The sequence below is a fragment of the Harpegnathos saltator genome, unplaced genomic scaffold (assembly GCF_003227715.2).
Source record: "Harpegnathos saltator strain DR-91 unplaced genomic scaffold, Hsal_v8.6 scaffold844, whole genome shotgun sequence".
Lineage (NCBI taxonomy): Eukaryota > Metazoa > Arthropoda > Insecta > Hymenoptera > Formicidae > Harpegnathos > Harpegnathos saltator.
This window is the reverse complement of record NW_020230698.1, coordinates 840,736-863,930: the sequence shown is the minus strand read 5'-3', so window position 1 is coordinate 863,930 and position 23,195 is coordinate 840,736. Positions and strand designations below refer to the sequence as shown.

The 23,195-nt window shown below is 49.6% G+C and overlaps 1 protein-coding gene across 4 annotated transcripts in view; it reads right to left on the bottom strand.

Annotated features, from left to right (window-relative positions):
- Fas2 (neural cell adhesion molecule fasciclin 2) overlaps positions 1-23,195 on the bottom strand; it is a 101,287-nt gene that overhangs the window by 22,307 nt on the left and 55,785 nt on the right. For 3 of the 4 annotated variants that reach the window (XM_025307258.1, XM_025307259.1, XM_025307260.1), the window contains exons 2-4: positions 3,160-3,331; positions 2,364-2,387; positions 80-249 (exon numbers count right to left, since the gene is read on the bottom strand). In XM_025307258.1, the coding sequence (XP_025163043.1) occupies positions 80-249; positions 2,364-2,387; positions 3,160-3,331 (366 nt within the window). The remainder of the gene's footprint in view (positions 1-79; positions 250-2,363; positions 2,388-3,159; positions 3,332-23,195) is intronic. The other variant, XM_019841239.2, reaches the window with a different exon arrangement.

Here is a 23,195-nt window from a genome sequence, read left to right as displayed (position 1 = left end):
CTCGAATAATTTCTCTCGAGGGATCGCGCCGCGGGACTCTTTCTCGATCATCATATCCTTCCAATTATTCTCCACTCACTGATAGTCTCGATCGTGATAGACTTGCTCATCACCACGTTACTCGCGTAAGTCCCAATGCAGGAGTACTTCCCGGCCTGATTCTCGTCGAGGGAGTTGAAGAACAGGGCCAGGCTGCCGTCCGGGTACTTCTCGGTGTACATTGTCGTCTTCGGCTGTCCCGTGTGCGAGCTGCGAAGAATATCGTCCAGGTTTGCGAGACAATTCGCGCGATTCGGCCGAAGACACAAATTGATGGTGGCGATGGAATGACACCGCATGGTGGCGATATCGCGACGCACGTTCTTCGCGGGGTGATAACGGGGTGATAACGCGAGGATGATGCGTCGGCGAGATGCATTCATGCATCGTGGCCTCGTATTATTCGATATGTACGTGTGCTATGTATGGCGTTGCGTATCGGTGGATGATGCTAGCACACGTGTATGACGATGTGATGCATTCAAGCAATTTCCACGTAGTGCGTCGAGCGACGAGATGCCGGATGTAATATCGCGTGACACCGACGATGAAGGTTGCCAAGTATATAGGTTTTCGGATTACGGGGGTGGCTCAAAGTGACAGGGTTAAAAGCAGCGCGGCTGCTCCGCGGAGAGACGATATAAAAACGCTCGCGCTATTTATGACGCGGGATTTCATCAACGATGTCTTCGAACTTCTCCGATATGGATGACTGTAGTCTCCATCAGCGATCACGTTTCCGTATTTTGTCGTCAATCGAGCGATTGGATGATTTCTCGTCTCACCGAATGAATTTTTCGTCTCTCGCCATCGAGATGACGATGAGAGAGCGAAGGGTGTCGAATACATAATTGCAACATCGTGACACAATTGGGACTGATCGTCGTGGAGCAGCCGAGCATACATGTGGGGTGCACGCAGGTGGTGGTGCAAGCAACAAACGACGAGAGAGGATACAGATTACAGAGGGGAGGTGGATTTTCGGAAGGAGGATCACAATAGCGTCGTGGTAGTCTGCCGGTCGCGCGTAATGTTACGAGACGAGAGAGGCCGGGAAGAATTCGCGCACGAATTTGTCCGTGAGCGTGAACGGAACGAATGTTCTCCGGCGCGCGCAATTTATCTTCGAAATATCGCTTTTTGCAGCGGCCTGTATTTGACGCGGCGCCGACACCCATTGAGAATGTAATTGAGTGGCGTAATTGCTCGAAACGCGGCGCGCGATTTTGCACAGGAATGTCACACGCGCCGCTTTCGACGACGAATGCACTTAATTATGCAAATTGCACAGGATTCGAGTAATCGCCAACACGCGACCCGATGAATCAGTTAGCGGGGTTAACGTTCGTTAGATTATTCGATCGCCGGATTAAATACTTCCAGCACGCCGGACGACGCGCAATACGCGCATCAGCTATTCGCCGTTCGTCATATATGTATATATATATATATATATACATATAGAGAGAGAGAGCGCGATGTCGGACAGACTTACACGAGCGAAGACATGAACGTTGCGAAAATGACGTGGAAACAGTGTTTGCGAGTGTGTAGAGAACCGCGCCGCCCCGGAGCCGCTTAATTACCGAGCGTACACACACACACACACACACACACACACGCACATACGGAGTGTCTCAGAAACGTCGCGCTTTATTTCCAACTTAGCGATAGCGAGCGGATTCTGACTTCGCGGATTCAAGATTCTCGAGCGTTCCGCAAGCGGAATTTCCAACGAGCATGGTCTTCGTTCTTCGGCTAACTGCACGTAGCTAAAGCAGAAATCGGCTCTCGCGCGTTCGATGTTCACGTGCCACAAAAGATCGAATGAGATTGCATATTTACGCGCAACCGCGACTCAGCTTCAGCCGGAGCCAAGTTAATTTCGAAAGCGATACCTCTCCGGTCGGCCATTTCGTATTCACGAACGAAACATTCGCTCGCAGTACGAAACAGGCGCAATCCTTTCTTTTTGTAGCCGGCCGATGAGTTTCCTCGCTTCGCCGCGCGTTCAATAAGTCAGTTCGGATACAGCGGAGCAGCCGGAACTTTTCCGAACGGCTTAACGAGCGATAGCCAGTTGCAGCGCGAATTGCGATCGGTTCGCGCTGCAGTAATTAAGAGCTCCGGCGAGCAGACTGCGGGAAACGTGGCTATACCGTGGGAAAATGATCGTGTCGAGCCCGAGGTGAAGTGACGAGGTGTGAGCGCATCGCGAATGAGGGAGATGGGGAAGGAAACAGCAGCGCACACGCACACTACTACGGAAAAATTAAATAAACGATCGCATGTAGAGTGAGTTTTTCAACGGGTTTTATACTCGCCTTTTGAGCGGCAAAACAAGGAGACTGTGTGTGCGGTAAAAGTGACAGAAATTCCTTCAATTAGTGCTGGTATACAGTCTCTCTCATCTGCGATATGATCGCGATATCTCTCTCTCTACCGCCGAGCCTACAATGCTCTTAATTAACGTTATTTATACTCTTTCTCTCTCTCTCTCTCTCTCTCTCTCTCTCTCTCTCTCTCTCTCTCTCTCTCTCTCTCTCTCTCTCTCTCTCTCTCTTCTCTCTCTCTCTCTCTCTCTCTCTCTCTATCGAAATCAAATCTCTAAAGATTTTTATTTTATCATTGTTGATCGGAAACACTAAAATACTACAAGTTATAGTTACTGTTCTATGAGATATACACTCTAACATCACAGTCAAATAGAACGAATTATTTGCCTAATCTCTGAGTTTACGTTCTCAGCGGCATTTTTTTCTGACAAATTCTACACCGCGACTCGTGCGATAATATCTATGATAATGAAGAAAAGAAAAGAAAAAAAAAAAAAAAGAAAAGGATTCGTTATTTTCGCAGTTGCTCATCTAACGCGAGTGTTCTTCGCCAAAAGGACGACTGCAGGATCGTAGCCGACCAACAGTACAGTGATTCTCGTTCCCGATGAATTAACCAGTCGCGATCAGCTGTCATGTTTTCACGGGCACCAATTAGAATATAGATAGGGGAATGTAAAGGCAAGCGCGGCCTGATTGGCGCGACCGTTCCTGCATCGTCTCGGAAATGCAATTTGTAGGCAAAAGGACAAGAAGAGATCAGCGGTCGCGATAGTCAACTTACTTGAGGGGCTCGATCGTTTGATTATGTGTGTCGAGCCAATGCATATTGTCGATGAGGTCAGGTTGGTCCACGTGAGGCTTGCACGTGAGGATGATGCTGGAGCCGATTGGTTTCGACTGCGTCTCGCCGCTCGGCAGGATCTCCAAGTGGGGGTCTATCGCGTCCGCGTAAGCTGCAAGAAGCAAAGCCAAGAACGTGGCCGGTCATTACGCTGTCAAGAGCACGGGCACAAGTATGTGTGTGTGTGTGTATGTGTGTACGTGTGTGCACGCACGCGTGAGCGAGCGTGTGTAATAAGTGCGATCGCAGCAACTGCGTAAGACAGCGAAAACATCGGGCCCTGGTAGGACGAGCAGAGTGATTGCACGTAATCCGCCGATAATGATACGATTACGAGGCACTCTGCGGAGGATCGCTTATTTTTGCAGACGTCGCGAACAAGCGACGTCCCTCTCTTAACGCGATACACCGGCGGCGAGCGTGTGCGCGCCAGCGAGAGAAAAGTGCGAGCGCCTCGCTCGGCGTTCCTTCCAATTTTCAACGGTATTTACCACCTCAAGCACCTCGCCTCGGAGCAGCAATTTCTCTCGTTTACAGGCGAGGCACACCGCTTTAAATTCCTACGATCTTTGTTGATTCCATTTGCACGCAACGCCTTTGATTTATTATCGCAATCACTCATTCATCCGGGGGAACTTTTCGAACGCAGAAGCAAATGAAAACCTCCGGCTTTCTCACTTCCTTTTCACGTCCTCCGTTGTAATTTTGCACGAAAGTATTTTACCGAGAGGAAAGGAAAATTCCAAGGATACCCGCGGGCATTTAATAAAAAAGAAAAAAATAATAAAATTAAAAATTTAAAAATATACTCAAATGAAACGATAAAAAAGAAATGATAAAAAATATACTCCCGCATATGTCACGTATTGAAACTTCCAAGACATTTTTTCCCGAGTCTCTCGCGATAAAAATTCAATTCATAGAGGATTCAACGAACGGAGAAAAAAATGTTTAACGCAACTAAACAACCGTCTCATTAGTCACTATTGAAGAACCCTCTCAGAAGGAATCAACCCGTTACGGCCTTACCCACGCTAGTGGAACGAACTGACGTCGTTTCCGAAGGTTGCGATGGGGGTAGCGACGGCGACGGCGACGGCGACGACGAGGGCGAGGGCGACGGCGACGGCGGCGGCGACGGCGGCGGCGACGGCGCCGTCATCACGTAAATGCACAGCACCGAGAGGCAGATCGTCGTCGTCTCGGCGTTCATAGCCGCGTCTCATGTGTGTGTAGCTGAAAACGCCTTCGACTACGAGAGTACGTGCTCGCTCGTTCGCGTAGATGCGTCAACTATGACGACGGAATGCCTGCGTCGCCGGAATGCGTGCGGTGCGCAATGGGTGCCCGATGCCGTCAGGCGGCGTCGGGCACAACAGGAAGCGGGAATTGAGCTAATTAATTGCGGCGAGCGAAAGTGCGGAATTGCCCTAACTGGGAAACGCTCCGTAACCTCCACCTCCAACACCTCCGCCTCCTCCTCTCCTCTTCTCGTTGCGGCGTCATCCGGACGCTGCGAGTTACACCGGCGGCGCAATGCGGAATGCACCCCGTTCACTCTCTTTCTCCCGCTCTCTCGTCTCTTCTCCACTTCTCTCTCTCTCTCTCTCTCTCTCTCTCTTTTTTTCTCTACGTACCGACTCCGCAAACTCATTAGCTCGTTAACTTGGCGCACGTAAGCCCGAGCTACCTGACGAATGGAAGTAACGGCACAACGAGGGAATCATTACCGAATTTACGGCGAGCCAGCTGCCGCAACTGGAGCTACTCGTTAAGTCCGCGAGAATTTCTCTCTAGGCGAATTGCGCGTTCGCGAACGCGCACGGAGAAGCTCCGATTTACGATTGGACGCGGTTAATTACAGAGGGGGCAGGCGAGGTTTATACCCGGGATAAGTGACCACATCGCAAATGGTTGGTCTATTTGCCTGTTTCGCGCAGATTGAGCGGAGCGATAATAGGTTTACATTCGTTTTGCATCGACGGCCGATCGCTCTCTGCGCGCCCATTCGTTTGCACGCATTCACGTGCGTACACGCATACGCACGCACGCACGTCCGAACGGTCATCGTCGCGAACGCTTCGCAGTGTGCATGAGAGAAAAACCGAGCGGCCAGTTCGAGAAAAATCTGGAATCGGGAACAATGCGATGAGGGAGCCGTGTAATCGAAATACAGAATCGAGGCCAGCTCGCCTAAATGATTTTTTTTTCACGCGGTACATGACGCGCCGCGCGGCTCTTGTAACAATTGATTTCGCAAATACTGAAACCGCCGCCGCGGTGGATACTGCGAAAATAATTGAATGTGGATCAAAAAAAAGCGAGCCCGTGAGCTGGAGATGGGGATGGGGATACGCCGTTGGTGCGAGCGAGCGAGCGAGCGAGCGAGGAAACGAACGACTCGCGTGTGACGCAGGTCGGCGCGTCTGACGTAATCGACAATGGCACGAAAATTGAAACCGCCGTAAATTGTCGGCGGAAAAAAGTTGTCCTTCCTCTGGTTCTCGCCTCGCGGAAAGCTTCCACGCGCAACCTGCTATTGCTGAATATTGCGTGAGTGACATCAACGGCCGAGAGCGGGAATTTTCGTGCGAAATTTAAGGAGTTTATCCGGGGAACTCTGCAACGCGTATATATTTTAATCGAGCGCTCCTCATTTTTCCGCTCGCCACCTGTTAAACTTATTACCGATGTGACCCGATTTTCCAATCATATTTTTGCACATTTCGCATAATTACACATTTTCGAGATGTAATATATCGCACAATTTTCGAGTTGCTGGTCTCTCTGCATTTTACCGGGCGTTTCACGCCGTGTTAATACTCGATGAAATTGTTAAAAATCCGACTGGATAATTTCGTATTCTTTCTCTCGGTATCATCGTTCTCTCCTCCTGAGGTTGTTATTATCAGTAATTGTATCGCGAAGATCCAAATTACGCCGTGAAATTTCACACAAAGCTAATTCACCGACGTTATTGTGAATTTTGTTACGGCGCATTTTCCTCTCCTCGGGAATTTATCGCAAATTTTCCTCCAGACCATTCACCATTTATCAGTATGATTTAATTATTTTCTCCGCTATTGTTTAAATAAATGTCAAGACAGCGCGCAGTCGCGACGGAATCTCCGCAAAAGGATTATTTCATTCACATTCGCGGTTAATGCAAATGCATTGAAACGAGGACCCGTTAATTTCTGTAATAGCTCGTGCAAGGACGCGGAAAGGTTACAAACCTTCTCGTAACGGAGGAACTTCCTTAATTGGCCTAAGACTCATCGAGATGAGTTCTTGCGTGCGGTCAATTAAAGGATTTCGCCCGCGCGCCGCTTCGCTCCGGGCGAGCGAGCGCGCGCGCGCTCGCGAGACCGGGGGAACTTTAAGCTGCTTTTGCGACATCTTCGGCCTTTCTAGCAGAGTCGAGGCGACTTACCAGACTTCACACAGTGGAAAACGACAATTATCAGTCGAGCGTACTTAGTATCGCGGCGCGTAACTTTTCCAAAGCCACTGCCTCCCTTGTCAAATTTGCATTGCCGCTCGTTAATCCCGGGAACCACTCTGGATTGGATCTTTTCTTTTTTTTTTTTCAACAACTTGTTTATCGCAAGTTTAGCTCGTCGAATGACGATTGAAGTCCACACGTGTACAAGAGAAAAACGGAGGTTGTAATTTATGTAATGAGACGGAAGGAAAACGCCCAATTATATCATATATCCTTTTTAGGGAGACTTCAGCTTCTCGGCTTTCGCCAGCGATTCTCAGGCAAGGCACGGATTCTGCAACGGACAATCCGATGTACATCCGAGCCGAATCAATTCCCGGCTAATGACGCGTTTATTCGCCGTTAGATCGGGCCATTAGTCACGATGCAACGAGCCGCGTAAGACTTTCGACTGAATCGCCGGCACGCCAGACGACATTTACATCCCCGGCGCCGCTCCACCTCGTTTTCGCGAATATTCATACGCAAAACGCCGAGCTTACAGATTGCGACAAGTTTCACGAACAGGCGCACATTCGAGTTCAAGTATCTATGAAGTGGATCGCGATAAGACACTGCAACGTTCGCTCAGCGCCGCTGGCAATTGCATCGCAAAGTTTGCTTAAACTTAGGCTGCTTCTCGCCTGCGTGAACGGCGAGAGCGTTAAATCCTCGTAGTCTTCCGACGCTAATTGTCTCCGACCGTCTCGTCCATTACGCGTACAATAGTCACAATCAAGTCGTTTTGATCAACGACTCTCAACGGCCCTCAATTTTCCTTTTCGTTGTTTCACCCGCTATTAGCCCCCTCCCCTCTCCGCGGATGTCAAAGAACGCGACTTCTATAATCTACCGATCGAATTATAAATCTCCAATTTTTATACGCGCAGGACAGCGAGGTCCTGTTTTGATCCTGTTGAGCGGACGCACGTGGATCACGTGCGCGGGCTTCCTTTTTCGATATCTCCTTTCGAAGCTTCGCGAAGGGATTCGCAACTTCTCGCGATTTCTCGGCGATGTCCGATGCAACGATGTAGAAATAAAGAGGAATTGATCGGAAAAAACTCCACAGGACGAGAACAAGTGACGCATATCTCTCTCTCTCTCTCTCTCTCTCTCTCTCTCTCATTTCTTCTCGAGACGCGAGGTCGTTCGCGAGGGTCGAGTCTAATTTTGCTCTCACGAGTTCCGTCATTTCCGATAAGAGATTTCGTAATCAAGCGAGGGTGGCTCCGTAAGGATTACGTCCCCGGGAGTATTGTCTCGTGTCCGTAAGGACAGCTTATTTATTCGTCGCTCTCGCACTGTCACGAGAGAGGACGTCGTCTCGTCCTCGCGATAAGACTCGCAAATTCATCATTTCCGGCTCGCTTAGGCGAAGAGGCACGCGCGCGCGCCGCAGCTGGGGCGAATTAGAGATTTTCCTACGGTCGTTCGGCCGCCCCGAAATATGTCTCAGGAGGGGGCGAGCGAGCAGACGGTCGTTCCTCGAACAATAGCAGAACATAAATCGCAATTATGTTTCCGGTGGAATGAATTTATTCGATACTATCTGTCGCCGTCGAGTTGGCTCGTCGACGATAACCGAGTGCCTCCGATCGAGCTACGCGAGTCCCGTCGCGTGAGACCAGGCCGGATCGTTAATTATTTTCAACCTTATTATATTTTCATCAAAATTGCAGCGTTGTACGTGCGCACGTCTTACGATCATATATTTAGATACGCCTGTTCGCTATTGTATGTTTTTCAGATGTGAAATATTTTCACGCACGCAACGCTCGGCGTATTTCTTCAGCTTGAACGGCCGCATTTATCAACGTCGACTGATTGTATCGCGAGCCACATGAATGTAAGGAGATAAAAGCGCAACGATTAAAGTCGGCTCATTCGTGAAGCCAGGAGAAAAACCGGCGGACGTGGGAAATCACTTTTCGATCCCCTCGGGAACACGTGTTCGTACTTTGTGAGAAATCGACGCCTGTGTCTGAGAATGCAGAACGAAGGAGGAGAGCAGAAAAACGCTGACAATACCGCGTATCATTGTTGTCGCACAAAGACACATTATCATCAATAGGTCGTTAATGGCATGCTCAAAGTGCGGCCGACATTACGCAGGCGAGAGAAAATTCGCCTGTTCACCGTCGCGACGCGCCATTACGTCGTCATACGAAACTCATTCGGACCGTGAACCGCCAAAGAGAGCAACAATACACGGAGGGGTTGCTCCCAAGGACCCCGGTCCCCGACACGCATCCCACTTCTCTCCACGTGTATCCGCTCGGACAGATTCTATAATCGTTTCACAAATTCGCCCGAGTCACCGCGCGCGCGCGCGTGGCGCTCCCTCCCACTCCAGCGGCCGAGTTTACAACGGTGTACCGCACCAGCCATTATCCACCCCTGAGTCTCGCAAATTCATCGTTTCTGGGGCGCGTAGCGCGTGTTCACGAGAGCGGAGGGATACACGAGGGACGTCGTCGGTGAGGAGTCCTCTCCCGAAGACGCTCGCGAAGAAACGCCGTAATTGACCGAGCACGTCGGGGTCGGCTTTGGTCGCCGCCGCGCGGAATTGACGCTGCAGAATGACGAAGGCTATATGCTCGTATATATGTATACGGAGGGAGGGAGAGAGGAGGGGCGATAAAGTATACCGAGCAACATGTCCTTGGACATAATGACACGGAGGGTGAGAGGCGTTCCTCGGATGAGACGTGAAATTAGTTCTGTACGCGTCTAATCGCTGTTCTTTTTTCTTCTTCTATTAACCCCCCGAGGGGAGGGGAAGGGAGGGGGTTTGATGGTTTCGGAAGATCAAAAATGGGGAAACGACAGATCGATACTTTTGATTAGTGTACTCGCGAAACTATCTCGGGGCGACATCGATTCGGGTGCGTTCCGTGTGAATGAACAGATGAAACCGAGAAAATCCTGAGAGAAAATCCTCTGGTCGATTTCATTTTCACGTAACTTTCGCGGCTTATTCGAATGCTGCAGTGGCGCGGAAGCGCCACTGACTCAGGCTCGTCATCAAGATCCCGCGCGTCGCACCGTGTTAGGAGGCATCAGTGCCACCGTCGGGACTCCGCAGAATCATCGTTTCCGTCCTGGCGCAAGGACATCGCACGCAGGGCTCTCGAAACATGCGGAAGCCTTTTCTCGAATCCTTCGCGAAGAAATCCCGTGATTGGCCTGCCCGGGAAAGAGGTTCATCAGAGCTCGTGCTTTGCTCGAGCCTGTGTGTGTGTGTGTGTGTGCGTGCGTGGTGTAGGAAGATAAAGGCCGAGGGAAGACGGCCACGAAGGGGATCGCGGCGCAAGGAGCCAGCTAGATCCACCCCTCTCCCAGGACATCTTATTTACGTTAGTTAGGGTTTGTTGGCGCAGCCACCCCCCAGGGGCTATTCAATGCCTCTCCACCGCCCATTTCAACCCCCGCTGTTGATGCATACGCACACACATTCAGGAGAGGTGGACTTCTCCTCCTCGGCCTTCTAGGCTCTCTCGTTGTTACGCCCGCGCCGCGAAATCACCCTCTTCCAACTCTCCCCTGGCCTGTCCACCACCCTGGGAACCACGCCCGGCCGACGCGCGTATATACACTTAGCTCAAAGCGGTCGGTGTGTACATTGGTTGCTTGTGCACATGTTATATGTGCACCGGTATATGTGCAGGTAGCGGGAGGAATAGGTAGGTAGGTAGGTAGGTAGGTAGGTAGGTAGGTAGGTAGGTAGGTAGGTAGGTAGGTAGGTAGATAGGTCGGCTCACCGGCAAATTCCCGCGACACGTCACTCGAGTTAGAAGAATTCGATTCAGGAGGGTCGAGGGGAATCGAGGCTGCTGCTAACTGGGAGCTGGAGGACTGGGGAAGTCCTGATCAGATTTCGATATGGAATCGAGGTCGGGCGAAAATGGAAGACGCGGGGGGCGACGACGACATCGCAACGATGGAACCCACCGAAATTTTCCGACGCGGCCATTTGGGAAATCTCGCGCGGCGGTAAACTCGATATTGTCGACCTCTTCGGCGTTCTCTTTCGATGGATTCTCTTCGCTGATGTAAACTGTCGGCTGAAGCGCCGCCTCGCGATGCTTCTCTTGCTTTATTAATACACGCGCAGGTAATAACAACTATTTGCATGTATTTCTCCCTAGCTACTCGCTTGTCTATTCCGAGTTTGTAAAAATGAAAATAAAACAGACCGAGAGAGGAAGCGCGGTCTGGAAATTTCAAGTTTGTAATTTCGCTACGTTGTGTATCGTATCGCATAACATCATGATACCGTTGTTACAAATTTATCTCAAACGTCCAAACGGAACTCCCCCCTTGTCACTTACACATTTTATCAACGATCCCCGGGCGAAAACATCTGCGTTATTATACCATCGCAGGCTACGCCGTAACAGTATTAGCTATATCGCCGCTGTATTTGATTACCAATTTGTTAATCTCTCTTGGTTAATTTCTTTTATTCGGGGATTACGAGCGTCGAGTAATGCCGAGCACGGCGTACAATGCGCAGCAGCATTTGAATTTCGCGAGGGGAACATCGCATGAAACTGTGAATACATCGTGCTTCCTGCAGGTTTTGTTCCCGCGCGCGCAGATCCGAGGCGGGAGAGCGGGGCTTTGTTAAGGGCGTAGGAGGGCGAGGAACACGCGGCCGATTTAATTAAGGTAACGTTGCAGCGTGTCGATGGTAAGGCTTCTAAGACCGAGTCTTTTACACCGGCGTAGCCGGCGTAGAAGCGGGAGCGCAACTTTCGGAGAGCCCCGAAGAAGAATGTATAGACAAATTGTCTATCGGACGAACGTTCGACGCGACACCAGTTTCCTCCCCTGGCGTATTTTCCCCTGACATAATTAATTATCAAACACATAAATTATCGCCCTCATAATTAATCAAACGGTAACCGATAATTATTGCTATAATATCGCACGGGAAAATTGGTGTAACTAAATACGCACCGGATAAGAGGACTCTTGGCTCGGGCATAACATTCTGCGTTGTCACGATTGTAAAAATCCGAATGTTTCAAAACTCGCGATTGCGATAACCGGGGACAATGGAAAACGATCAGAAATTTCCGACGAGAGTTTTTCTCTCGTCATCGTTACAATTCACGATGACCAACGTCTACTAGCTAGAACCACACTGCGAAGCCTCCGATATGTCGAGCAACGATACGGATCGATGATTAGCTATCCTGCATTCATACGGTGCGCGCGGGAAGAAGGCTACCGCAGTTTCCCGTAAGAATAAAGGCCCCATAAACCACGGGAGGAAGCCATAAAATTCGAGCAGGCACTTCACGGCGTGCGATCGCCTTGGCGTTGCGCGAGGAGAAGCTGAGGCACAGAACAAGAAAAGTATGCGCCACCGCTTTTCTCCGTGGGGTCAAGAGGGTAGAAGAGAACGCGTCGGCAGATCGGGGATCAACGACCGACAATATCGAACGAGACTAGAAAAGACCGGCAGAGCCGAAAGTTCGTCTATTAGATACATAGCTCAGGGTTCGCGCGCCACAACATCGTAATCTCGTCGTCTCGAGCTCGTGCGGCTAAGTAGCCCGATATCGCGCGGAAGGATAATGAAGCGGTCGAAGGGTGCTTCTCGCAGCTTTCTGAGCTTGTTCGCCGCGCCGAGATTACACAATAAAGGGACGAGAGCTCGAAGCACGTTGCACGTCGCGCGACAAGGCGCAAAGTGCGGCGATCGCGCGGTAAAGTGGAATTTGGCTGGCGGTAACTCCGCTCGCCTGGATATCACGCGCGCGTGTCGCTTTGTTTATAATATCGCGTATCGCGTAAACATTAATGCGCTTTATAGCGTTATAAATAAATATCGTATAATTTAAAATAAATTGTACACTGTTAACGTAACACGCGCAACATGACGCAGATAATGTATCAACTTTTGCAAATATTCAGCGCGAGCTGTGCAATTGTTAAATTTAATTTTGATTTAATCGCTCTCGAAATATTTTCACGTGTTAGCGCGAAAGCGCGGTGAAAACGTTAGGTTAGGTAATACACCGGGTAATACAACGTTTGCGTAATTATTCCGTCTGCGTGTGCGAATTTTTGCGGAAATGCAAAAAAGCACAGCACCGAAGAGAGAGAGACAGAGTGAGAAAGAGAGAAGAGGGGGGGGGGAGTAAAAAGAAAGGCAAGGCATAAGCGGGGAAACAGGTGAATCCTCGTTAACATAAAGACCGCGTTAAGCGCTAATAACAACCCCCATAAGAGATACTCCCGCCAGCGAATCGACCTGCGGCTTTTTTGCCGCGTTATAAAGCAGCTCGGGTGGCTCCTACAAAGGATAGGAAAGCCCGTGAAGGAGGATAATCTTGAAACCGGCCGGAGCGCCGCGCCGCGCCGCGCCGCTTCGCTTCGCTTCCCAAAGCCCGGGGAATCCGTTAAATCTGGGAACCAGAGAAGAGACGCCCTCCTGCTCCCCCGCCGACCGGTCAAAGGGTGCGCACGGTATATAGGTATATACGTGTCTCGGTGCAACGACGAAACCTTATAAATCAGTCGGAAGACGGGGGGTTTCGGGGGCGAGAAGGCGCGTCGCGTCGCGCCGCGAGAAGAGAGCGATAAAAACTTCTTGCAGCCGGAGCTCCCCTCTCCGGGCGGCAGCAGATAGGCGCTCTAATTAAATGCTCAACGGGGGTCTCTTCTTTTCCTTTCGCTTACCTTCCTCGCTTTTCCATTCCCTTTCACTTTCCCTTCTCCTCCGCGACTCGATTAACGCTCGCCGGCCGCTGCGGGAGCGAGCGAACTTGTTTCGCCGCGACTGTTGCCGCGGGAATCCACGAGATGGGATCTATCTTTCAATGGCCCGCGTTGTCCCGCGTCCCGATTTCCATGGTCGAGGACGCAACCGGACCGGTCGATGCGCCTCGGATCGGTCACGCTCACGCGCGATTTCACGCGGCCGAATAGCGCCGCCGTCGTCTCTCAGAACCCTGTCTGATTGTTGTTTTATACTAATCTATCATTATCATTATTTATTTATACTATTACTTCTTTATACGATTCTATGTATTTTTTGTTGTATTACATTACTTTATACTGCTTCATTTCTTGGGTATGCTTACCGAGCATATCCTTGCAACTGATGCAACCTAAGTTTCTTTGTATTATCATTATTGTATTATTTTTATTGTATTATTTTTGATTTCCTTGCGCTTGAGGGGACCTTGTCCCGGAGCGCTCAATAAATAACGCTCCCTCTCTCTCTCTCTCTCTCCCTCCCTCCCTCTCTCCCTCCCTCCCTCCCTCCCTCCCTCTCTCTCGTTCTCGCGCCGTTAAACGCTCGCTCGAATATCCGCGTGAATTTAACAATGCGCATTTGTTGGCTCACTATAAAATTAACATCGATGGGAAAATCCATTAACGGTGCGGTGGGGATAAATATACGTGATACGGCCGTCGGCGACGCATTGCATTTTATTTGGAACTAGGAACTACTCCGCAACACACAAGAGTTAATTAATCAGCGGGCAAATTGCGCGGCGTAAACACGCCAGCTAATTTATAGAGTGTCACGTTCGATCTAATATTTATAATCTTTTATTATATTAAAGAGAGACCCCTTCCCCAATTAACGTAAAAGTCGGGACGTAACAAGAAGGTAATACGGACCGGCGTAATAAAGTCTCCATTCCTCCCCTATCCTGCTTCTCTCTCTCTCTCTCTCTCTCTCTCTCTCTCTCTTCCCCGCTTTCTCCCTTTTTCTCCTATCCCCGCTATATTCTCGCGTGTTTTCCTAAGTTTGTCTGGAAAATAAGCTGACTCTGCGGCCAAAAAAAAAAGAAGAGATAGGAGATCTTTGAACCGCGGCGCAAACAAAATGGCACGGAACCGCCGAGAAGACAGGCAAGAAAGGCATTTTTGTAGACCCGCCGAGACGCGGTTCCAGCGAGACAAACAAATTCTTCAGAGGCGAACGGCGACGAAGGGGGAGTCGTCCGTGTTTGAGGAATGGAACGCGATATCGGGTGTTTATGAATGTCGCGGCGGCGTCTCCGAGGAATGGATTGCAAGCCCCCGATCTCTTACGACCGCGATGAAATATGTCGAAGTACAAGCGTGCCTTTGACACCCGTGAGCTGGAAATTTATAGGGATGCCGAGGAAAGTTTCAGACGGCGCGGTACAACATGTGTGTGTCTATGTGTGTGTGCGTGGGTGTGTGCACGCGGTGAAGTCGTTGCTCTCGCTCGCTTGCCCCGGCATCGTTTGGCCGCTGCAAAAATTATTATGACAGCTGGTGCGTGTTATGCAACGCAAAACTGAGCGACATTTTGTTGTGAAGAAGTTGGGAACGCGTCGGAAAATCAATGAACGTAGCTTGCCGACGTGACGCGACGTGGAGCGAAGCGAAATCTCGACAGGAAAAATTTATAGACGCGGCGAATATTATTTAGCGCTGGATCGCGTGACGCGATTTAACGTGTGATTTTGTTGATCCAGCGACGGGGAATTCCATTGGAAAAAATTTTCTCACTGTTCGTGTTTTGGTGTATCCGGATTAATCCGGATAATTTTCGATGGCGTCGCCGAAAATCGTCAAAATATACAGCGCACTCCGGTGTCCGACGCCACGAATTTACGAGAATAAACGCCCTTGGAAATTGCGGTACTATCGACAGTTGTAATGTACGAGCGCGTAAGTTGTTAAACAGTTTGCATAGTTGCCAAACTGCAAATGTGTTTTTCGCGATTTTTGCAAAACAAAATATTCCGGAGGCGAAACCTCGACGCAAGTGCTCGATTAATTAAACCCAGATTAATTTTCTTGTAGTCTCACAACGTTTTCTGTCTACTTATCGCAGAAGTGTATAGTGAAAAATTAAGTACCTGTGCAGCTTGTTAACATAAATTACAATGTAATTAATTTTTACCAGTGTAGAAAATTAATCTCCCGTATTTATTTACAGTGCAGGATGAGAGAATTAACGAGGAGAATCTTTTAACTTGCGGTAACGTGCTTGCTCGGTGCTTTTCGCTTAAATGAAAAAAAGAAGAAGAAGAAAAAGAGACCTTAAAACGATATCAAGTAGGTCGGAAAGCCCCGTGGTAATACGAGCGGCATATAATTACGCGAGGAATGAAATTAGTCCTTAATGTGATTTAGCCGAAGGTAGCGTGCCATGATATTAACAAGAAGCTTCAGTCGCCACGCGGACGTAACGAGATTTTCGTTATCGGATGAAATTCCGGAATATCATTTGCGAGTGGCAGCATGCCGTAACGACATAATAGCTGCTGCGCTTTTTGCGACGTCTACTCAATATCCCGCATCTTCGCCACTTGACGTACTTCCTTATCCCTTTCTCCTTCAATCTAGGATCCTCATCAAGAAGACCTGGAGTGCGCAATTTTTGCAGCACGGAAGCGAAGATTCGTAATATGCGAAAAAATGTATACGCCACAAATATTTGAAAAAATGTAGAGATCAAATTTAGTCGTAACTGAACAAATAGGAGGAGCGATAACAATTGAATTGATTTCAATTGAACAAAAAACAAAAAAAAAAAACACGAAAACAAAATAAACTCGATCTCCACGGACTGAAGAGATGGAAATTAGTTGAAATTGAAACCAAGTGAGAGAAGAAAATTGAAACAGCATCCGGAAAATTGAATTGGAAGCTCGGCTCTGCGCGTGTACCATATATTCGATCAATTCGGCAGACTATTCTATTTTCGGAGGAAGCGTATCACCACGTTACAGTTTCCGCAGTTTCGCAGTCGATATTACCGTCGCATAATATAGGCACGCAACCCCCCCCCCCCGTAACTTTAAGTTTCTCAGTAGCATATTCCATTAGTCGGATACATATATTGGCGAGTGAGTTAAGTCAAATTAACGCGATTACCGCTACTCTCGCTATCCGTATGTTCGCGATCTGAATAATTCGTACGCACAAACGCATGTCGAATTCCGTCAGCATTCCGCGCAACGAAGTTCGTTCGCGCATTTTTAGCCCAAGTACGAACGATACTAAGACGTTTATTTCGTACTGCGCGCTTCCACAAATTCGTCCTCTAAATTTTCCCCGTGATAACATCGAATGAGTTAAAAAATTTTACGAACGTCCAATGCGGAGCGGCGATATATATTCCTATGTCTCCTCGCGGTCGATTGCAATTTCCCCCCCCCCCCGCAAACGTTCGAGAGATGGACTGTCAAAAGCGCCGCCAAACGAATGGTAACGTTTAGAATCATGTTACAAACGTGAACTCGTTAGTTGAAGTTTACGCAGTGCAAGAAACTGCAGTACAAAGAGCATCAGGCGAATCTGCAGTGCGATGAAGCTACAGCATATACGCGAAGCTGTATCCCTAGAAGACGGCGGTTCTTCAAAAGCACCAGAGCTCGTTAGAGATGAACCTCTGTTCGTCCCGTCGCGGCAGGACTCGTCGTGCACGCGTTTACACACGCGAGTGCGCTGCGCACACATACGCGTGCACTCGCTCGAATACACGCGTGTCGGCGCACACGAGCGCGTCCCCGTCTTTCACATGTGTGTGAAGCCCCGCACTTGCCTAATTCTATAATTTTGTTAATTGCGCCGCATTGTGCTACGTTTGCGCCCCATTCTGCCGCAAACCGCAACTCTACAGCTCAAAACGTGTCCGAGAAAATAAAAAGAAAAGGGAAGTTTCGCTAGTCCCGTACTTTTTTGGAATCTTTTAGTTAACCCGTCCCCCCTCTCCTTTTTTTTCGACCAATTATCCTCTTCTACCTCGCGGGTTTACGAGAAATCTCTGACAACGTGTCCTCGTTGTCCTTAAATAACACAACTCGGCGCAAATCGCGGATTTCAACCATCTGCCGCGACTCAAAAGTTACAGAGACAATTAAAATTTACGCTCCGTACACACTGCACGGCTAAAACGGTCGAGTTTTGATAGTCCCGCAAAAAGTTCGTTCCTGAAACGAACGCGTGAGTGACACGCGAACAACCTCTCTTTTCTCTTTTTCCTCTCGGCCGGGACGCGATCGTTCGATGGCGAACTCCTCTCGGGACCAACATCTCCAACATTCTTCCACGCAAACTTGTCTCTCGATTTTCTCATTATACAGTTCGTCGCGCTTTGCTTTTTATCCCTCTTGACGAGCTTGAAGAATCCTCAACGTAATTATTCAAGTACGATCGGCTTACGTCATGTCTTCGCGCTGCGCGCGAAGCAAACGAAACTCCGGCATCGTTTGTATTCGTCGCAGCAAAAATTTGCAGATTGCACTTAACGGCTGTTATACGCACGTTTTACAGGTGCAACATAATACAACATATCGTTCACAGCAGCGGTGAGCCACCCGGTATGAAACGAAGCGTAACGTAGTTAACTATCTGCCTGTTAGACCCGCGACGTCGTAACGTCTCTTAGAATATCGTTACTCCACACGGTCTTTATCCCGTCGGTACATAATTGATATCGTTCGGTGCAGACGGCTAAGGATCCACTAGAATCTCCTCTATAATGCAGATAAACAAGTCTCGAGGGTATGAGGTGGGAAGGGGGGGGTGGAAGCGGAGAGTGCGGAAGGATGGGAGCGCATAGTATCGTGCGATCGCTCCGTCCCCGCACAGCCGCTTCGATTTTATCGTTTAAATGAGGTATCGTCTAAATATTGCGTCTGACGTTTCTTGCGTATATACATAATACACAAACGTATCGGCATTGCTGCGAAAGGAAGATATGAAAGAGGAGAAAGAGAGATAGAGAGAAAGAAACTCTTTGCGATTATTATCGCCGTCGCGACGTATTGAAACAGTCCACCACCACCTCTTCGCGGTGCATTCCCCCCGTTTATTCGACATTCAGCGAGTGCATAAAATATACCGTACACAGCCACGCCAGTTTCTGCATAATGCCGGAGGGAGAGATAAGCATCCAGGACGTTGACTTTTCCGGTCCTGCCGCCGACACGATTGTGTCTTGCGCCACGGCATTCGCGTAAGCGCACGTACGGGAAAATAGAACGGATACCGCGTGTGTAGCTCGTGTAATAATGCAGCGCGGAAGTTTTTCTCCCATATGTCTGAGTATAAATTTGCAGGAGAACACCTTAATCCCGCGGGAGCGAGCGTAGTTACGCGGCGCGTTGGGAATATTGGCTTTGGAGCGCATTTTCCGGCCAATCTCTCGCCCCGAGGGGGGCATTACGTTCATTAGATAAGATAATAAATTATTAAGTAGTAAGTTTGGATCAGTTATGACCAGCGAGAGTAGCTCTTGCAGGCGACAGAGAATTCGAAACTAGCTGCGGTTGGTGCCACGATTGCAAGCATCGAGAGCTGACACTTTTTCTGCGTTATTCGACGTCATTTCTTTTCGAGTATAAACATGAGATGCCGTATACTTCTGCAATAGTGTGTACATGTGCACAATGCGTATAGATAAGCCTCCGGGGTGTTCTCGCCGCGGTATGCGCCTCGATGGTATCGAGTGCCATTTGGAGATTGCGGTTACATGAGGGTAAAAAAATATGCACGTAGCAGGGAAAGTATTTCCAGCGTTGCGACGGCGATCCTGGGAAAGCATTTTCGTGTCGTACACGCATTTCGAGCTAGCTTCTCGGAACGTTTCCAAGCTTTGAATGGGGAAAAGTATTGCGAGTGATATTCGGTTTCGCGATATCGCCGCACTAAGCGAAAGGCAACAAAGGACCTGCCCGAGGACCTCTACTTCGTCTACTGCAATGGAAATATTGCGTTGCTATCGGCTTATCTACGCGCAACATGCGACGCTGCAATGTTTCATCACGTGATCAGCGCGTTTAAAAAAAATACACGCAGAGGGTGGAAACACGGAAAATATTTAGCCGAGAAAATGTCGCGAGAAAATTTGCATTTAACTTGGTTATAGGTGCGCGCGTAAAAATCCTGCGACTTTCCGGTGAATAAACGATCAGGACAAATAAATGACATCGTCACGAATGAATTCATGCATTCTTTCTGCACGTCACGAACGTCTCTCTAAACGACACTCGCAGTCCTTTATCGCGCTATCGGCCTTGGCCCACATCCAAGCGTCGTCCGACCGAAAAACAATTTTCCGGAGATACACGGCGCTCTCACCGTCTCCTCCTCCTCCTCCTCCTCCTCCTCTTCACCTCTGTTTTTCGCCTTTTTTCCTCCCGAGCGAGCACGTCAAAGCCGTTTTTCCACAAATGAGATTTTCCAAGTTCGTGTAACGTGATAAACCCGCTCGCGCACTCGGAAGTTCCCGCGGCTGACGGGAACAGGAAACGAACGAGAAGGATGGTCGGTAGGACGACGACGGAAGCGGAAGCGCCGGGTTACACCGATATTCCCCGCAGAATTTTCGTCGATGCACTTTGCGACACCTGCCTCCTACCCGGACGACGGCCGATGGCACCGGATGAGGGAGAGGAAAGGAAGACACGGTCGCTGAGGACTGTGTAGGCTGGGAAACCGACAGTGGGCACAAGGAGAGGCAGGGAGCGTCGGAGGGGAAGATAGGGACTGCCGCAGCAGGGGACGATATCCGGCAATTTCGGTAAAAGGGTTTGGCTATATACCGCTGGTCCGTGGAGTTGGCGGCCGCGCACCTGGTGACGGCATGGTGCCTCGACTAAAAGCTATCTTCCCCTAATTCACGAGCGGACAGGCAGCGGTAGCAGCAACAGCAGCAGCAGCAGCAGCAGCAGCAACAGCGGCGGCTTCCCCGGGATATACGCAACGACCGTGTCTCATTGGCGCACGCCGGTTTCCATCAATTTTCCGGACGTTGTCGCGGGCCGTCCTCTTGCTCCATCGCCTCCCTCTAGTCACGTCTCCCGACGTCTATCGACACGCGCGTGTGCGTGATGCCTCGTGAGGTGTCTCTCTTTGTTCGCGAGGAAAAAAGGAACTGGCGAGTACAATGGAATTAACTTGAAGTGGGGCGGAAGGGCGGCAGAGGAACGCAGGCGTTGCAATTTCTATTGAAACTTTTTGTCGACCCTGAAAATTTGTCCCTCACAGATCGAGTATAGACGAGTACGTTCGCGGTTTCTGACCGATACGTACTGTGGTACATGTGGTACACACAATACGATATCTTTTATAAATAGATGTATATATGTACTTTGATGAACGGAAAAGAGATATTTATTCTTCGCCTCGGAGTCAGCGTCCGATAAAGAATATAAGTCCGTTTCAGTACTACTACGAGGCATCTCTTTTTTTCTCCAGGTGTTGCCGGGATGCGTACTCGATTATGAGCCGATGGAATTCCGACTGGTACGGATTCGACGACAAACCGAGCAACTTCCGCTTAAATGCGCGTCGCGGCACGGATCGCTGGAGAATTTCGACAGTTGCGAAAACCGAGGAATTCTGACGCCGCGTCGGGACGGTAGGTAAATTAGATTGAGGACAATGCGGAGCCGAGACTTTCCGGCCGCGGGCGAATTTCATTCCGGCCTTTTGCCGGACCTTTCCGGCCGAATGAAAAGCGCGCGCGCACACGCGTCAGGCTAATAGGCCAGCGCTGATGAGAGAGTCAGCGCGCCGTTCATGCATGCATGCTAATTTCGGCAGACGAGATATCCTGAATTTCCATTTCCGATTCCAGTTTCAAGAATGGAACAAAAAAGAAATAAACGAAGGGAAAGGCAGACACGACGGCTGACGTCACGCGGTTTACGTTATCGTGGCGATAAAGGTGTCTGCGCTGATCTGCTGATTAAATCACTCGGCGGCTCGAAACTTTCGCTCTGGGACGGCGAGCCATCGCCGGCGAAACATCAAATTGCGGAATCCGCCGCGAATCTCTGCGGAGCACAGAGAGAGAAAGAGAGAGAGAGAGAGAGAGAGAGAGAGAGAGAGAGAGAGAGAGAGAGAGAGAGAGAGAGAGAGAGAGAGAACGCGAGCGAGCGAGTTTACACCACTAATAAGTATTTAATAATTCCGCGGATGTCATGTGGAAATTTACGATAATTCGCAGCAAAGTTCGTCCGAGACTTTCGGCGAATCACGATTTTCGGGCAAATACACTTTCAAATTGCGCTGGCGGCTGGCGTAATCCGGCGTCGTGCACGTCCGCAGCTACCGAAATATTGCATTTACCACGGATGGAAATATATTGCGTTAAGCACAAAGGGTTGCCATAATACCTCCCTTTTCTCCCCCTTCCCTCCGTCGGCCGTCAAATACGCTTTTCATTAAATACCAGCGAGCGCACAAAAGCACGCTTCTCGCTTTGCGTTTCCTACGGCCGCTGCGCCGTTGGAAATGACGCTGACTGAAGATAAAGATACGCAATTAGCGGCAAAAAGGGAAAGTTGTGCCGAGCGATTTATACGTACGATATAATAAGCCTTTGTCGCGCGTTAAATGTACTTCGACCCCCGCTAATGCTTCCTCCCCCGTGCATAAATGCCGGATGTGATAATACGGGTGATTAATTCAGCCACTCTAACAAGTTTGTCCAACAGCGGCTGATGCGCGATAACGAAACGGTAAGGGGGGATGATTTTCCAACGGTGGCACTCCGCGTTCATCGGGCGAGTATTCTTGCGCGGAATTTACGGCGCCGTCGTTCGTTTCCCTTACAAGCGGGAGTGCGCGCGCGCACGCGAGGAGAGAGAGAGAGAGAGAGAGAGAGAGAGAGAGAGGGAGAGAGAGAGAGAAAGAGAGAGAGACAGAGGGAAAGAGAGAAAGAAGAGAGTGCCAGTAAATCGGCGATCTCTGGATAATGTGGGCGCGCGCATGTTGATTTATGCACCCGCCGGGATCAAGTATGACGCGCATGGCGCGTATCGAGATTGCAATCGCAGCAACGTCGATCCTTCCGCGAACGATCGCGCGTTTTCCGGAGAGTAAATATCGGCGGTGCAGTATACTCGTGCCGAGCAATAAATTGGACGTCCGGTCTGCAATGCAAAAAGTTGGACAAACGGCGGCAGCGCAGCCCCCGCGGGGGTTGCGTTCCGCACGAGAGGGCGGAAACGCCGCGGCGAATTAATTTCGCGTGTTCTCCGAGCCGGCGGCGGCGGCGGTGAGACCGATCGTCGCCGAGTCTGCGTGTATACAGGGTGTCCCGTTCGCAGTCGTGCGATCGCACGTCTGTGATTTATTTTAGAATGTTGCAAGAAAAGGATCGGGGGGAAAGAAGTCTGTTTCAAGGATATTGTAATCGAATTTGTTCAATTCTGGATATTCTCTCCCTTGCCGCGTGAGCGAGCTATGCCTCCTTACAGTTTAATCATTTAATAAAACATTGGCTTTTATTCTTCCTATTATACCATATAATAACGTTGCAATACGCGGTGACGTTATCGAGGAACGCTCGTTTCTCCCATCTGAAGCCCACGTAATTTCCCCGGCGAAATATGCCGTCGTGGTCAAGACAGCCACGACGAAACAGTCCCTCTCGACGCGCGCCTAAGTTTACACGAGGGTTAAAGCGCTTCAAGTTTCGACGCGTCCATAATGACATATTGACAGACGCGTGTATGTGTGTGTGAGA